Genomic DNA, 17,253 nt, shown 5'->3' on the forward strand with positions numbered 1-17,253 from the left:
ATCTTCTAATGTTAGTCACCACTCTTACGATGAAATGCTCGATTCGGACCTCTTTATTCTCTTTAAGAACATAAGGTTCAATCATTTTTATTAGGGGTTCTTGGTTCAGATTTTCTAACTCTTTTTAGGCTTTGAGCTTTAAAGCACTTACGGTGTTGGTTCCCTACCTCAGAATTGTTAGCAATCGTTCTTTCTCTTTTTGGAAAACTGTGGCGATTTTCGAACTCACAAAATGTTGTTTGGGTGCTGTGCTGGGGTGCCCACAAGACCTAGAAAATCTACTGGTGGCTGGTGTTGCCATTGTGATTGTCTAGTGATTCAGGACAATGCAACCACGGGATACTTTATAGTATATACATTGATCAATATATAGGTTTATATTTGCCATTACAACCAAGAATGTTGTGTAGTTTTGTATGATGAAAGCTTCGCAACTGCTGGATGTCCTCACACACTTTCCAATATTTAGCTAGCTAGTATCAACCAGACAGTAAAGTAGGTGATATGTCAGAAAGTCTTTATTTCAAAACTAAGAGAAAAGGTCACTCCCTCAGCAATGACTCGGGGTAGGGGGGGTGGGGGGGGGGGGGGGGTGGAAGAGGCAGCGGCCACAGAAAAGTGAAGTGCCAGGTATCCTCAGACTGGACAATGTATGATACTAACCGACTGTCAGGCTGTCAGTTGTACTCGGAGCACACTGCGGATACCCAGAGACAAAGGCTTTCCTAGACCCTCTTGCAGCAGTACATAAATAACCTGAAAAAATAGCAAACATTTGACCACGTTTTGCTTTAGGGAAACAATACTCGAGAAACTTTCATTTGCCTAGTGGAAATCACTTGTTACAGCCGCTTTAACTCCTCTGCAACCCCACCACAAAAACTGACCCCAAAAGGCGCAGGAAGGAAGGTATGAGTCCGGGGTAATTCCACAGGGCTGGCAGTGATTGTGTGAACAACAAGTGCACCGCGCGGCCCTGTTGGCAGTCCACTGGGATTTAAATAGCCTGTTGTGGGCACCCAAGGTGATCGGGCGCAGGGGCAGCTATACTGGCGGGTCGCCGTCGGTCTGTCCGAGAGACCGCTCCTTCCTGTGGAGTCTATTCAGCAACAGCATTCGCTGAACAGGCCTTTCTGTACAGCTGGGTTTCTGCGAAGAATCCCCCCTTCCCCCAATCCATGGTTGCACAAAATATCACTGCACGGCCATCTAATACGGATGTATGACGTTACAACGCATACTTTTACCACGCATACCTTTACAACACGGTTTTTACAACGCATGCCTTTACAACGCATAGCGCTTTGGGGTGCTGGATAGTGAAAAGTTTAATTTACTCTTCCAACTCCAGTCCCCGTGGACACTAGGGAAGGTGTTGGATAGTAAATTAAACTTATTCCCTATCCTAGAGCGCCCCCCAGAGCAATGCGTTGTAATGGTTTGCGTTGTAATGACTGCGTTGTAATGGTAGTGCGTGGTAAAAGTTTTGTTGTAAAGGTTGTATACCTCTAATACATTCTATGGATCATAATCACACCATTTCTACTACGTTGAAACGTTACAGCTAGGATGCACAGCTCTGCTGGCCTCGGGTACAGGAGAGTCGCGGAAGTCTCTTATAAAAGGAGACAGGTTAAAGATATACTTTTATGATATTACACCTGATCTCTGTATAATATTAGACTCTGTCAGATTTGTGTACAGTGAGGCGTTTGACCCAGGCATGCCAAAGGAAGTGCCGGTGGGAAGCAAAGTGGAGGGGAGGGCTCGCTGTAAAGTTGAGAGGTGAGGAGGTCAGGGGTGAATGAAGGTCAAGCCCTGAATGAATGGGAAAAATTCAGCCAACACATCCTTTTTGCGTTGAATTCCCACAATAAAAAAAAACTAAAACCAAGTCCTTTTTTCCCCCTAATGTAACGGTTTCCTTTAAAAAAATAAAAATAAAACACAATTCTTAAAAGCTGGCTGGCTGCCGCAATCTTTTTCCTTCTTTGCTGACCACCCTCCATACGCTTAAAGTGGAAGAGACGCACATGTTATTTTGTTACTTTACTTAAATGCACTGGCTTGAAGGGCCAACACGAGTATTGTGTGCCCCCTTCCGGCTCACTTTATAAATAGCCATCCACTGTTGTGTAATTGTATGGCGAGAAGAAATATATAAATAACTAGCTGTGCACAATGAGACCAAAAGCTTAATAAAAAGTTGAGCACCCTACCAAGGAATATTGTCATACATAACATGATCTTGTCACAGCACCAATATAGAATACTATAGTAACGTGTATAGAGCACACCTAATATGGGCCAGGGGAGGATCTCCTCAGGCAACCACCAAGGGGAGGAGAGGTCTACGTTCACTTAATGAACCATTTTAATGCACACAATGAGACGCCACATTGATTTGCTACATTGGTTTCAGAGTTGGGGTTACTTTTCTACTTTGACTTGGAACCATAATGTGCACCATAGTCGACACTGTGCGCAGTGTACACCCACCACTGCCTATAACTCAGATCCAATGCAGAATACAAACCCCATGGACACATTTGTGCACGTATTTTGTATAGATAGATTCCGAGGATTCTGATCAACCTGGTCCAACATTCTTTAACAGGAAATTCAAGTTTCCATGTGTAAGAAACATTGTACACAATGTTGTAAAACAATTAACAAAATCTTCACTTTCCCGTTAAAATAGAGGCTCTTGGGGCAATGGAAGGCTATGGCTGTGCCACAAAAAATTATATATCGTTTCCCACCCATCCTCCAAAATAACATAGTGACAAAATATACTAACATAACAGAGTGAAATCTGGTTCCCAAAGGGTACCCCCTTACTTCAAAGATACCATTTTCAGAGCTGGGCTGTCATTTAACAAAAAAAAATGCATTCTGTGTATTGTAGATTTGGTTGCATCATGTGAACTAATTAGAAAAAACACACGCATTGCCAACGATTTGTAACTGTAAAGTCCAGAACTGGAAACACTGATGAGATGATGTGAGGTGGCTACTATAGGTTTAAGGGCTACAGAAACCAGTAAACAATGAATCAAGAACTCCAAAAGCCAATGCCAGACAAATCAATTGCAGGACCCATCAGACTCACTTCAAAATAATGTTTCGGCAACAGGTTCTCACTTCCGTCGGAACATCTCTGCATCTATACAGTTCACACTCCACATGTCCACTGGAGTTGCATATGTTGCCTGGAGCAGTACTTCAGGTGCTCTGTACCATAGAGTGACCACCTGCAAAGGAATGCTGACAATAAATCACAGGCTGGAAGCGCACCAGTGAACATTTCAAAGCAACATTTCCTCTCCTCAAACATCCTGATGTTGAAAGGCTAACAAGCTATTACAAATTCTGTTGCTTAAACTGCCCGGTAGATGTGTCCTGAATCCACTTACCTCATGACAATTCAAACCTCTTTGAGGGTTAGCTACTGCCGACGTGAATGGTCACCTGTTGTGTGAGGCTACTCAGTTAGGTACAGTAAACAAAACAAAAAACAACCAACACAAGCGCACACCTCGTGGCAGCAGGGGGAGGTGGCCTGCGCGATTCCCTTGCGGGAGCGTGCAGCAAAGCTCGATGATTGCGACCATATGGCGCCGCGCGCTCCCGCAAGGGAATCGCCAGACGTGCACGCGTTGCCATTGCAAGCAATGCAACGCTTGCACGTGTTTGCCCCCAAAGCTGTGCCAATCGCTAAAGGTCTCTCTCCTAAGTAGCGCATGCGTGCTGAGTAGGCGAGACCTAAAAAGGAACCAACACTACCATCTTCATCAGATAATTGCAGAGCAATTGTAAATGCAGCTCTAGACTGCCTAATGTTATAACATTTCTTTCTAAACAATGGGGATAAAAAACAGGCTGGTGTACATTTTTAATAATATACCAAAAAATAAAAAAACATGCGTCATCGTTAGGCATGTTTTCCCCATCACATGAGCATGGAATAGCAGCAAGGCTTGGCTGAAAGCCAAGAGGGAAGCACAGCAAATATTTACCAGTACTGGCTCTTAGCCTAAATTAATAATGAGCGTTCCCAAGGTCCCAGTGGCTGCCAAAGATAATTAGGTGGGCAGTTAGGAGCTATCAAAGACCGGTAAGCCAGTATCTGGCTCTACAAAAGCCCTATGCATACCTATTTTTCCCAATTCGGTTTTAACATATGCCTGCCACGGGATTTGGAGACCATTATCACAAGAGAGGCTGTCAAGTACGATATCTCTAGTTAGAGCCGCCGTCTCATTTTTCCAAATTGACAGCCAGAGTATTAGCAGCCTCGCTCTGATATAGTCAGTTATATAAGGCAGATTTAGTTCTTCATGGCAGATAAATGCGAAGTTGAAATTGGAAATGCGAGGAGCCGTCTACAAAACCTATTTAATTCATATTGTAGGGCCTTGCAGTTCACAATCCCCCATAGATCAGCTCCGTATGATTCAATGGGAACACATTGAGATTATATATCTGTAACAAAGGTACCAATTGTGCACCTCCCCATGGTTGTGGAAAGCTAAAAAGGAAGCCAGTTGCCTTAGATAATTGCGTTCGGCGGTGTGCATTACCAGGGGTCCATACACCTGGGGCTGCAAAAATAACTCAGAAAAATGGGAAGATATTTACGCTGGACAGCCGGTTGAAACCCACTGACTGGGTGGAGAGCTGGACGCATCGTGACCCACATGCCATGAAATGTGACTAAGAACAGTTTGTACACAAGTGGCTTTAAACTCAACAAAAGCAGCACTAATAAGTGCAGTGCTTTTGGTGTGCTGGCCATGAGCACATCATCATCAAGGTATAAGGGTGTTGGTTAAAGGCCACTCTGCTCTAAGTTCCTGCCTATTGTTAGCTTGTTTCTGTTCCCTAATAGTTACCCTACCAAGATTGCACATTTTGGGGATTCCCTACGTCTAAAAACACATTTTTATACACAAAGTAATTGTCTGTATTTCAATGCTTTTCTGATTCTCCTTATAGTCATCATTGGTACATTTGCATGCCAAACATTTGAATTAATTACGTTCTTTGTGGTATTTTTTGTGAAAGGAATGTTTGTGACCTTTATTGCATTTTTTTTTGTTTGAGCCTCGCTTTAGGAGGGAGGAAAGTAAACCTTTTTGGTATCCTTTCGAATCATCTGAATAATTAGTCTATTTGAGCAACATCTTTATTTCTTGCAGTGCTCTATGAGGGTCATCTGTGTCCTTGAACCAGTCTTGTACTTGTCAGTGCACTATTCCAGCGGTCCCATATTTTCACATCTCCTTCATATGCATTCCTTGTTTCACAGTAACGCAACAAAATTCTCAAAATAAGAAAAGTCTTTGTTCATGGCCAAAAGCAGTGTCAAAGTAGATATATGTATGTTTGTGAACCTTGCGCCACTGGCTAGAGGAAGTAGGTGTAGTTTACGACAGAAATTGCCAACCCCATGTCGTATATTGGAATATCCATTGAGTGTGAGCCTATTGTATGTAGTACAACCACCAATTCACTTAAAAGGCAAAAACATTTTGTTCATTTTATAGATATTTTATTCCTCTCTGCCTACACACCTATTGTAGTATTTGTGTATCTCTCTACAAGCTAGATATTGTTGACTGGTACAGGATTTGGTGTGTTTTGTGATTCTTCTATTTTCATGAATAATTTCCTTGAAGTTTTACATTTTTGATTTCTGTGCGATCGGGAAGGGGATGCATTCTCATGAAGAACATAAACCATTCCTATTACTTTTCACTTGATTTGATGTGAACTTCCCTGTTAGCAATCAGTGCAGCAACTCAACTACAAGTCACCAAATGTTTAATCATCCTCCTTTTTAGGTCTCCGGCGTTAACCGCGCGAAAGCGCGGTCTCGCCAGAGACCTATTGTGAGCGACTCTGCTTCCCAGGAGAGGGGACAGAAGCTGGCCGCGAGCTGGGGAATGGAGTGGGCCACGCGCACGTGAACGCGCTCGCTGTGGCCAGCTCCTGTCTCCTCTCCTGGGAAGCTGCCACACAGCCACACCTCCCCCTGCACGCATGCGCAGAAACACACACACACACACAAGCGCACCTACACACACGCACGCACACACACATACAGAGCCCCCCCCCGCCGCCGCACACACACACACAAGCGCACCCTCCCTCCCCCCTCCCCCCCTCGCCCCACTTACCGGCTTTGTTGACTTCTGCAGACTCCGCGGGGCTCTCCCTCGGGCATGGGAGCCCCGCGTCACCAGCACTGCTTCTCTGGCCATCCGTGGGCGTGGGCGCGTGCGCGGGCTTCCGGAGTGCGAACTACAAACGTCTACGCTATGTCGTCATTGTGTCGTGGGTGTGTTCTTCTTGTATTCTTCGAAACAACGAAAATAGAAAGCAGGAGAGAAGCATACCACTTCCCAGTAAATACTAGCACGCCTGTCACACCGATTATTGGGAAGCTTATCTCAGAGAATGCAAACCGCTAAATGTGCATAAGAAATGGCCTTCTACCTTCAGATGGTTAAGAAGAAAAGCACCTTAATAATGCATGAACGTTTGGATTCAGAATAGATGTCGACTACCCTCGCCTCAAGCGAGAACCCTTCCCCAGCGAACATAAGCAGGCCTAATACTGTGTGTGCTCAGTAGCCTTCGTGGCGTCTACAGCAATTAACCTAACAACTGTCTCAATAAATACATTCTGCACCTACGCACAGGTGAGATGTCCCTAGCTCTGCGGTGCCATTAACTGAATGTTGTTGGTCACGTTAAGGTTAAACATTTTGAAAATCCATGGAGGAGGGGGAGATGGTTGGTTCGCGTAGGTGCCGTGGTAGACGGAAAGAAACAGTTAATGTTTCATGTTCACCCCCCTGAGCCTGCAGACACTGCTGGATTGGGGTCTGCGAGCAGTGCACTGTATTACGAGAATCCACGCGCCGGCGTTGCTAAGCGATGGCGTTAGTGATGCTGCGGGAAGACTGAAAGACAAGCTGCTTTAAAGCGAGGCTGCGTGGAGCAGAAATTACGGGGTGTTTTACCTCAGTCAGCCTCCCGTGCATGGAGTATACTGGCTGTCAAACAACAGCTGGCACTTTATCGTGATAATGTGCAGCGTACGCCGACATACTGTCATCACACAGGAGCGCTGCTGAATACCACGGACCGTGCTCAATCTCTGAGTTCCCAGGACCTCTGCCTGCACATTCCAAGGTAAGGCATCTAAAACCATTGACAGACAAGGCTGCGTCCTCAGACACCCCTTTTGTGTGGAAGTTCTGTGCCTCTGGGAGCTAGAGGAAGTTGTTCCTGATGAATGCGTCCACTCATTACTTCCCAGGTTGTCTCCCTGGCAGTGTTGTCAGGATCGCCGCATTAACCACAATGAGCAGTCAGTGCCCCTGTATTACACCTGCATTACACATGTTCAGCTCTGGAATCATGCCAGCTGCTCTTCGAGCATATGTTCTGTTGGCTACATGGTGTCTCGTGTTCACCTCTGTCAGCGAGCTCATTACCTGAACGTTGCGATAAATGGTCCATCTAATTGCTGGTATCATTAGCAGCACTTGCATCTCTTCACGCAACAAGGTGGGGAAGTGTGCACAAGCCCCGACACTCACTGGATGTCTGACCTGCAAACCAGACTTTGCGGCGCCTGGTACCTTTTAACAGGACACAACCACACACAACCACACACACAACCACACAACAACATACACAACCACACAAAACCACACCATCAGTGCACACTTTCACCAGACACAAACACCATCAGTCATCAGTTTATGCTTTCACCGGGCACAAACACCACCAGTGCATGCTTCCACCAGGCACACACCACCAGACGTTAGTGCACACTTTCACCAGTCATCCACACACCACCAGCCGTCAGTGCACGCTTTCACCAAGCACACATACACCACCAGCCGTCAGTGCACACTTTCACCAGTCACACACACCACCAACTGTCAGTGCACGCTTGCACCAGGCACACACACCACCAGCCAGCAGTGCACACTTCCACCAGGCACACACCACCAGCCATCAGTGCACAATTTCTACAGGCACACACACCACTAGCCATCACTGCACACATCAATTGTTAAGGCATCCACAATTAACTATTGCAGTAATCGCAGTATGGCACACTTTACTTTTAAACATATTCATCTAAAGTGCAGCATGCCACCATTGCTACAAAAATAAATACACTTTTTTTGCCCTACAATTTATTGACTTTTGTTGCAATTAGTGTTGCAATATTTAGCAATGGCAAAAGCTCAAACTTAATTACTGGGAGACCTATTGCATTGCAAATGCTTGTTTTTTTCAATTGCCATTCGGCGGTACATTTGGAGCCTCTCGTATTACGTGCAACATTGTCATTTGTATTTTTTCTATCTGATAGAGACATCTACTTGCAGATTCTTTATCTTAGAATCCTCCCCAAGCGCCAGACTGTATCAAGGAATTTGTTCAGCAGTACCTCTGCATGTCGGAAGAGGGCATCAAGCGACGTTGTCTTCCAAATTTGAAGCCCTCCCCGCACGCACTGATGTCAGTTCCTTCTTTTCCACGCTAGTAACGTGGATCACCACTGCAGTTTCTATGGCAGTTTTTTTGGCCTATTTGACATTTTTCGTCAATGGAACAGAGTGCCCTTTTTCTACAGTTTTTGATGTCTTCAGGGTTCAAGCCTTGTGACAACAAATGATTACCATGAATCCTCACTAAGCATGAGCGGAAAATCCGTTCCGCTTGCGGATTTCGCAGATTTTCGGTAAATTCGCAATCCGCGAGATTCGCGAATTTCCCGCAAAATCCGCGAACGAAAATCTGCGAACGGAAGGGATTGGGTCAAAAGTTCAAGCTGACTTTTGTAACTCTTTTAGAATGGCGCCGGCAAGCTGCCAGAGCCATTCTAAAATAGTTACAAAAGTCAGCTTCAACAGGAAGCTCTAATCGATAAAGTAAAGCAGGTGCTGCTCAAATTCAGTTACACCATCATTAATCACCCCAAACTTGGGGTGATTAATGATTGTGTAACTTAATTTGACCTTCAACTGGAGCACCTGCTTTACTTTATCTATTAGTGCTTCCTGTTGAAGCTATTTCTAGCTATTTTAGAATGGCGCTGGCAGCTTGCCGGCGCCATTCTAAGTGGGGCTGAGGGCAGAAGGGCACAAAAGTGGGACAGAGGGCAGAAGGGGACAAAAAATGAGTGGGGCAGAGGGCAGAAGGGCACAGAAACAAGTGGTACAGAGGGCAGATGGGCATAAAAAATGAGAGGGTGGCAGTGATTAAGCAGGCAAAAAAAAAACCCCGCGAAATTGCAAAGCGCCTCACGAACACCCACGAACACGCAAAGCGCCTCGCGAACACCCAAAAATGAAAAAATCAGCAAATTCGCGCGAATTCGCGAATTTTGCGGATTGCCAATTTGCACATCCGCAAATTCGCGAATTGCCAATTCGCAAAATTTGCCCATGCTTAATCCTCACTCACTTTGCATGTGGTGTCTGAGTGAGCACCATGACCCTGACAAATGTGACTCTTCATCAGCTCCGTCGTCCTCAGCTATGCAATCTAGCTGGTTACTTGAGTTGGGTGACGCCAGTGGCTTAGAATCTTCTCCAGTTTTCTATCTCTTCCTGGTTTGGCTACGCAGGCGAATTCCGCTCTGGGGGACATGCTCAATTGAGTTTCGGTTGTACTGGGCTTACACCATCCTTCTGTGGAATTATATACAGACCCTTTGCTTGGCGTACTACATCCTGACCAGCCCAACATAGAGCCTGTCCTTCCTTATAGTAACTGTCTTTTCAATGTCCTGTTGGGTGCTTCAGCTAAGCCTGATACAGGGCTCCCTGTGGATCGCTCTATTTCTCACAAGCATCCCCCGGCCCCTGAGGAACCCTCCTGTCTCTTCAGAGCTTTGTTGTACAGGCTGCTTTATCCTCCCAAAATATTGATTTTATTCCTCCTGTCCCCCGGAAGGAGAGGCCAGGAAACTTGACGCTTGTGGAATTTATTTTATTTAACGGAGTTTTATATAGCGAGAATTTGACCCGAATCGGGTATCAGAGCGCTTTACCTAGCACCAGTTGCATGACATGAGGACACCTTAATTTTTATTAGGCACGGGGAGATTAAGTGATTTGCCCAGAATCACAGGATGTTCAGCGTCATTGCAGAGACTCTAACCCAGTTCCCCAGATTCGAGGTTCACTGCCCTAGCCGTTAGGCCAACTCCTCTCCAATAGTAGGCGTTTTTTCTCTTCTACTCGCTCTGTCCTGCGATTTTTGAACACTTCCTGCACATAAACAATCGCCCCTGCAGTGCAGGCACCTTTGCAACATGGTGCAAGGGTGCTGGCGCTAGGCAGCTTTTTTTAGCACCAGCAGAAATGCAGGAGTGCGCCGTATTTTGGAAATACGGCGCATCCCAGTTTTTTTAAATACTGGGACAAATTTGGCATAACACTGTGCTATGGCATTTTCTTGTAAATATCCCTCTTGTGCCCTCGCCTGCTTCTCCCACATCTCTTGCCTCCCTTCCGGAGGAAGCCCGGAATGCTCTTGTAGCCCATCTTGTACGAGATGGGCAACAAGATGCCACACTTAGCATCAGCTGTGGTATGGATACCACTGATTCCGTTGGCTGGACTATGGCCTCTCAATAGCCCTACGTCGGCGCTCATTTTTGCATACTTCCAGATTTTAGGAGGCTGTGCAAACTACTTTAATTGACATGCGTGTTGATGGCACCTTCCTTTTAAGTCCCACTGCCCAACTCGGCTTAACGCAGGTTCAGAGATAGTTATGGTGGTGCGGAGTCTTAACTCTGTTGTTGCGCTAGGTTGTTGGGACAAATTGTTTCCACTTGTTTCAGCTCTTATCGACCTTCATAGGCTGAAGTACTTCTCTCCCTTCTAGGGTTACACCCATTGTGATGTTCCTGCTTGCTGCAGATGCTTTTCTTCTAAATATTCTGTTAGTGACAGATTTAGTTTCCAGACCTCTGGAGCATATCTTACTTTGTGGCCTTGTGAGGGCCTGTTCTACAGCTTCCTTTTGCGGCTTTATTTTTTCAACCGAGTACTTACTCTATATCGGGTATTCTGCTACGTTGTTTGATGCGCGATAGCCTTTATTGTGCTCTTGCTGCTATTAATCTTCTGCTATTTGGTGTTCTTTGAATCTGTTGTTACCCTTTAGTTGTTCCTACCTGCCTAATTGGGTCGCAGCTAGGACTGTTGCTTCCTGCGGGTTTTTTGAAATTCATAGCTGCCATCGTACCCCTGGGGTGGCTCTTGCGTCTGCTGTTCTTTTCAGTTCTGTTCCTTTGGGACCAGTCCCTTTGGTGGTTGGATTTATGCCTTGGTATCCTTCTTCCACAGGATGCTAGGTTCTCTTTATTTCCTGTATCTTCCTTTCTCCTTGTGGGTGGAGATACTGCTCTATTTTCATAATTCTCTATGCCACTTCCGCCTTCGTGGGGTTGTTTTTCTATGTAGCGGATTGCTTTCCCCTATTTCCCGTCTCCCTTTGGAGGGTTTCCTTTACCCTCCCACTTTTTGGAGTAGGTATTTCATTACCTTCCTTTGGGCATATGCCATCTTCTGTCCAACCAAGTATTCTGTTGCTTATGCACGGTCCTCCAATGTTGGGGTCTTCTTCAACTTCCTGGGGTTTGTTCTCCTCACACTCGGTACTCTCAGTCGTCGTCTTGAGCTTTAGTTTGGTTTATTACCTGTTTGTCAAGTTTCCATGGAGTGTTGGTTAGGTTTCTCACCAGTTTTTAAGCCTCCATGGGTTGGGCAGTGTGTGATTGTGAACATCAACTATTTGTTGCCATTTTGTTGCTGTTAGTCTCCGCTAGCCCTTTTGTTTCACCCTAGCGGTCTTTTTCCTCTTCTTCTCTTCTTCATGGTGGACTCCCACCTGCTGTTTATTCTTTGTTTCACCTGTTACCAACTGTTGTCATCCTTCTTATGTCGGTGGCATTGGTTCTTGGACAGTTGCCCTTGTTTCCTGTAATAGGCAATACCCTCCACCTCCTCCTCTTAGGTGGCATTGTGTTGCTGTTTTCCAACCTTGTCTTTCTGTATCCATCTTAGTTAATGTTGTACCTTCTTCTTTACGACGGTAGGATGTATAATTTCAGTCCTCCCTGATTACCTCTGTTCTTGCAGTACCCTTCGTTCTTCCAATTCTCGTCCTCCCACTCACTGGCCGAGGATGGGGGTTACCTCCGGGGGAGTGCATATACTTTCACCCTCCTGTATGACTTGATCTACAGGAATTTCTATGTTTTTTCTAAGCATATTTAACTTTATATACTTTGGATGTATATCTCTTTGCATGTATATACCTAGCTCTTGCACGAATCTCTTCTAAATGTCTTTTACTTGTGGTATATAATATATATATATGCACATATTTATTTATTTATGGAATTTTTAATGCACAACTAATACCCTAGGGTGTCTAGGCGCAGTGAGATACTCTGGGATGCACATATGGTCATCTGGCCTTCTAGCGGTGTTTGACACTGCATTTTACCCACACCCTTCTCTATGACCTGGTTCAGCATTCTTGGTTGCACTTGTTTGTTTAATTTCTTCTCTTCAGCGAGCGTCTCTGTTACTTTTTTCGGAGGAGGCCTTATGAACCTTGGAAGTTCTCAATGTAAGACCAGTTTTCTTTACTGCTCTTGTTGTTTCCTAGCAATGCTCTTCAGCATTCATTTCTCTCTTTCTCTTTTCTCCATCATTCTATCATTGGAGGTTTATTTTTTTTCCAAACTCAGTTTCTCAGCATAGTTTCCTCAACATTCGGTGGGTGCTCTTTATTCGTTGTATGTGTTGCTGTAGCTGAGCATTCTGTGTATGCTCCTTCCATTTGGTTTGAGCCTGGACTTTATGGACTATTGTCCTTCGTCCCTATGCATTCTCCAATCTAAGATTACATCTCCTTTTGGGGTTGCCTCCTTTACTGACTCTGTACCATTTTTCTCATCGTCTTACAGCTTTGTACTTCCTACGGGCAGTCCTTCTTGGAGATCAGTCCTTTTGGTCAGCATCATGCTTCATCTATCATTTTCGAATAGTCTGGTCCCTTCTATCTTTGGACTGGCTTCTCCTATTTGGGAATTTTTGGTGAGGTCAGTTCACAGCCCCTCCTCCAAGGATGGTATTGCTTGGGTATCTGATTCTAAGTTAAGAAATCTGCAGCAAGATGTCTCTGTCAGATGAACAAGTTACTTACCTTCGGTAATGCCTTATCTGGTAGAGACAGGATCTAGCCGCAGATTCCTTATCGGACAACCCGTCCTCCCCGCTCTGCAAACTGAGGGCATTGTTGTCTCCAAGATCCCCTCTTTGCATTCTACTACAGTTCTTTCCAACTGTACTTCTTGATACAAGATTTTTTTCCCTTTTTGGCACACTGTTTCCAGAGACTGTTTCTCTAAGTGGCTCTGCGTAGTTGGCACAAAAATAGTCACAAAGAAACTGACATCAGCTCATCAGTGGAGGGCTTATATGGGCTCTGATGAGATCACATTCGGGAGATGATGTTGCTATGAAGTCACTCGATGCCCTCTACCGACGAGCAGATATACTGCTGGATTAACCACTAACCTTGGTTGCCCAGAGTAGTGTGTTCTCCTCATAAAGTGCTTCACCACCTATTGTTAGGAGTATTAAGGCAGTAGCGGTTGATGCTTAAGGCCGGAGGGGGCCTGCCCCCATCTTTTTCCAAACACGAAGGATGCTGGTCAGGCTCAGCAAATGTCAGCCTGACAAACACTCTTCATATACTGTCTGGCAACCAGACGCTATACCTGCACTAAATGTACAGGCGCCTGGCTGCCGCCGCAGAATTTTGCGGGGCAGAAGATGTCGCAGCCCTTTGGAGATGGCCTCCTCAGCCCAGAGAATTGCTTGGTGGTCCTCCCCCTCATGAGGAGGGGGAGAGTGACTGATAGTCGCAGACTTGCGTGCTTCAGGTTCATGCCTTGAAGTGCCCAGGGCCAGGTTTCTATCAGTGATGTTTGTCACAGAGTAGGGTGTGGTGAGCAGATTATCTGACCCCATCCCACACTGTGATGAGCTAGGGACTGCCACCTCTTCTCATTGGCTGACCCATAACAAGGTCAGCCAATGAGAGGACGGGCAGTCTCAGTCGTCTGTAACCAATGAGGCTTCCCTTCCACCACACGGCATTGTCACTAATGTCTGATAGTGTTTTTTTTTTAAATGTTTGGTGCATCCATGTATGTGTGTTTTTGAGTGCCAGCTGTGAATGCATGTGAATTAGTATGCATGTGTGACTTGCCTGCCGCCACCCAATAAGGGCTATATAAATGCAATTATAATATAATACTAGTATTAAGCTCTACATAAACACAGTTTCAGTATAACACTGTACAAAAGCCTGAAGTAGAACATTTTTTTCTTTGCAGAGTTATTAAAGAGCTTGAAACTCAGCTAGAGTATGAGCGCCTACGTCGCGAGAAGATGGAGGGGCAGCTGGATGATTATCGAGCAGAGATTGCGCACCTCAGAGCGTCCTTGGAAAAGGTCAAGACCTCGGCCAATTTTGTGGTATGTGTTGTTGTACTGTTCTGGAAGTGATGTAGGTCATGTTGCAGTTGCCGACTACGATTACAAACGAACATCACCATAAAAAAAAAACTTCTGTGGCAAGGACATTATGGTGTCAACCTAAACCTGAAAAATTCCAGTTCTTTTTAGTTACGCATCCATTCCACTCCCCCATAATACCCTCCTTAAGACATCACACATGACCTCATATGACATCATCAATTACATCTCTGGAGACATTAAATATGAAGTAACTAATAACAGTGTAGATAAGTAATACCAGTAATGCTTTATTGTACATGGTTATTTAAAACCTTTACAATGTAGGAAAGAGTTCAGTTAATAAAACAACGGTCAAGTTTGTACATATTAAGACAATAAATCCTTCAGTAAAAAACATACTAAGACACCAGCATCAAAGTTAAAATAAAGTATGAATTCAGTTAGACCGCCTATTTGTCATAGTAAGATGTGCTGTAGGTTGAACTTTGTTGCCAGCAGAGGGGTTATATAGTAAAGTGCCAGTGCAATAAGAGCATTTTAGAAAGTGCTGCTTCAATAAAAACATATTTGCGTTAAAAAAGAAAAGGCGATTCGTTATGTTGACAGTTCGGGCTATCCCTGTGATGTGATCAGTATTATTCAGTATAGTGCAAAGTGGCTGTTTGCTTTCAACATTGACCTCCACCTAGAAAAAATCAAGGCTTGGCAGGTGGCAACATGAGGTTTGGGTAAAATTCAGGGGCCTTGATAATGCTTGAATTGCACCAAGAGATGCAGCATGTTATTCGTCCTCACCAAATGTCTGGCGCAGGCTAGACCTTAGTGCAAGCACGCTTTGAATCTCGGTACTCAAGGGGCTGATGCGATTAAGTGCAGTGTTCCTGGGCGTTCTTAGCAGATGGTTTGGTGGAGACTGGATGGTCCATCTGTTGGGTCCATATCCTCTTGCATCCTAGGTGGGCTGCTAGTATATTCCTCTCTCTCGATGCTACTATTGTCTTTCCTGATGGTTAAAGCAGTAAACGTTGGTGCCTGTCAGATTTCCTGCCGGGGCCACACTCTCCTAGAGTTGGTTTGTGGGCGCTTAGGAGTATTTGGATGCACCTCATGCCGACATAATGCCACCTGTTTCTTTGCCAGTGCCAGCTGGTGCTTACTCTTTGAGGTTTAGAGTGGATTGATCCTCTCTTCCTTCGCGGTGCTGCTAGGTTTTTGGCTATCCTTCAGCATTTTGAGGCGAGTTTCCGCCGTTTCAAGGAGTTTTACCATTTGGCAGCTCAGTTGGATGTCTTTGCCTTTGAAGCAAGCCAGCACCGCTTGCCTGCAGGTTCGTATCCTGCGGTTGTTAAAAAGTGGTCTCAAGAGGGAGCGACGTTCTTGAATAAGTTCGCTGCAGATGGCGATGAGATGTACTGTGTTCTCTTTGCCGTTCCCGCAAAGTCGGCATGCTATGGGTAGCTGCGGGCCTAACCACGGTGGTAGGTGGGCTGCTGAAGGCAGTAACCCTAGGCAACATTTCAGGAACTTCTCTTTTGTTTTTATGGAGAAGCCTGTCTGTAGATAAGCTTGGGGCGAGGGCTTGATGTACGATTGAACTGTAAGCCAGCCGAGAGTATGCTCTATCAAGGTGGCTTTGTCCTGCAACAATGATTCTTTTCGGACTGTCTTATTGAGCACCTTTTTAAAGCCTGCTGGAGAGCCTGGGAGTTCCCATAGTTGCCGGAAGCCGAGTTGATCGATAGCGGCCTCCAAGTACAGCCTTGCCAGGCAAGTTTCTTTATCTTGAAGTTCCTTCCACAGGAGAGCATTTAATGTTTTTGGATCTCCCCTACTTACTTTGTCCCAGCTTTTACGTAGGTTCCTTTATGTACCAGCTCTTCTTTTGGTAGCCCAAATTCAAGTCTCATCTGAGTGGGCGATGTATATCTCGGAAGACCTAAGATCATGCGTAGTGCCTTTGCTACTGTTCCATCTACTGAAACAGCATCCCTCCCCCTCATCGCTTCACTACCGTAAGTGATGGCTGGGATTCATTTTGCCTGGATCACCTTTATGAGGAGTAATAGGCTTGGACCAGAGACCGCGTTTTTTAAGTTTCTAAGTGCCACCTCAACAATTAGCCCTCTCCTTTTTATGGCTCACATTGAGGCTTGTAGTTGCCCTTGCAGTCTATGATGGCCCCCAAGTATCTATATTCACAGACCGTTTCCAGCTTCCTTGATGCCAAGAGCCAATTTCGTGTTATTTTCTTTTTGGGGAGATTAATGAAAATAACTTTAGATTTTTTGTGGTTGATGCTAAGCCTATTAGCTGCAGAGTATCTTGACGTAATGTCCATTTACCGCTGTAGGTCTACGAGGGTCCGGCTAATAAGTAACTGGTCGTCTACGTAAAAGAGGTTCGACAGCTGGGAGCCCCCTAGCTTTGGTGCATGCAAGTTACTTTCATTTAGCAGCATTGATAGCTCTCCCATTAAAGATTTAAAAGTATTGGAGCGAGTACGCAGCCTGTTTTACCCCTGTGCTTGCTGAGTTCTTCCTTGTTGGGTATTCGCCAGAGCCTAATTTTACTTGCACCCATGTCTCGCTGTGCAGAAGAATAAGTTGGTTTAAGAGCAACGGGGGTATGTTCAGCTTTTTTAGTTTTT

General features: G+C 45.2%; 1 protein-coding gene across 1 annotated transcript in view; it reads left to right on the plus strand.

The window, feature by feature from the left end:
* Nucleotides 1-17,253, plus strand: part of ANKRD42 (ankyrin repeat domain 42) — a 428,468-nt gene that overhangs the window by 402,738 nt on the left and 8,477 nt on the right. Inside the window, exon 11 of the mRNA XM_086933250.1 lies at nt 14,462-14,603. Coding sequence (XP_086789376.1) covers nt 14,462-14,603 — 142 coding nt within the window. The remainder of the gene's footprint in view (nt 1-14,461; nt 14,604-17,253) is intronic.

The sequence above is a fragment of the Lissotriton vulgaris genome, chromosome 8 (genome assembly GCF_964263255.1).
Source record: "Lissotriton vulgaris chromosome 8, aLisVul1.2, whole genome shotgun sequence".
NCBI lineage: Eukaryota > Metazoa > Chordata > Amphibia > Caudata > Salamandridae > Lissotriton > Lissotriton vulgaris.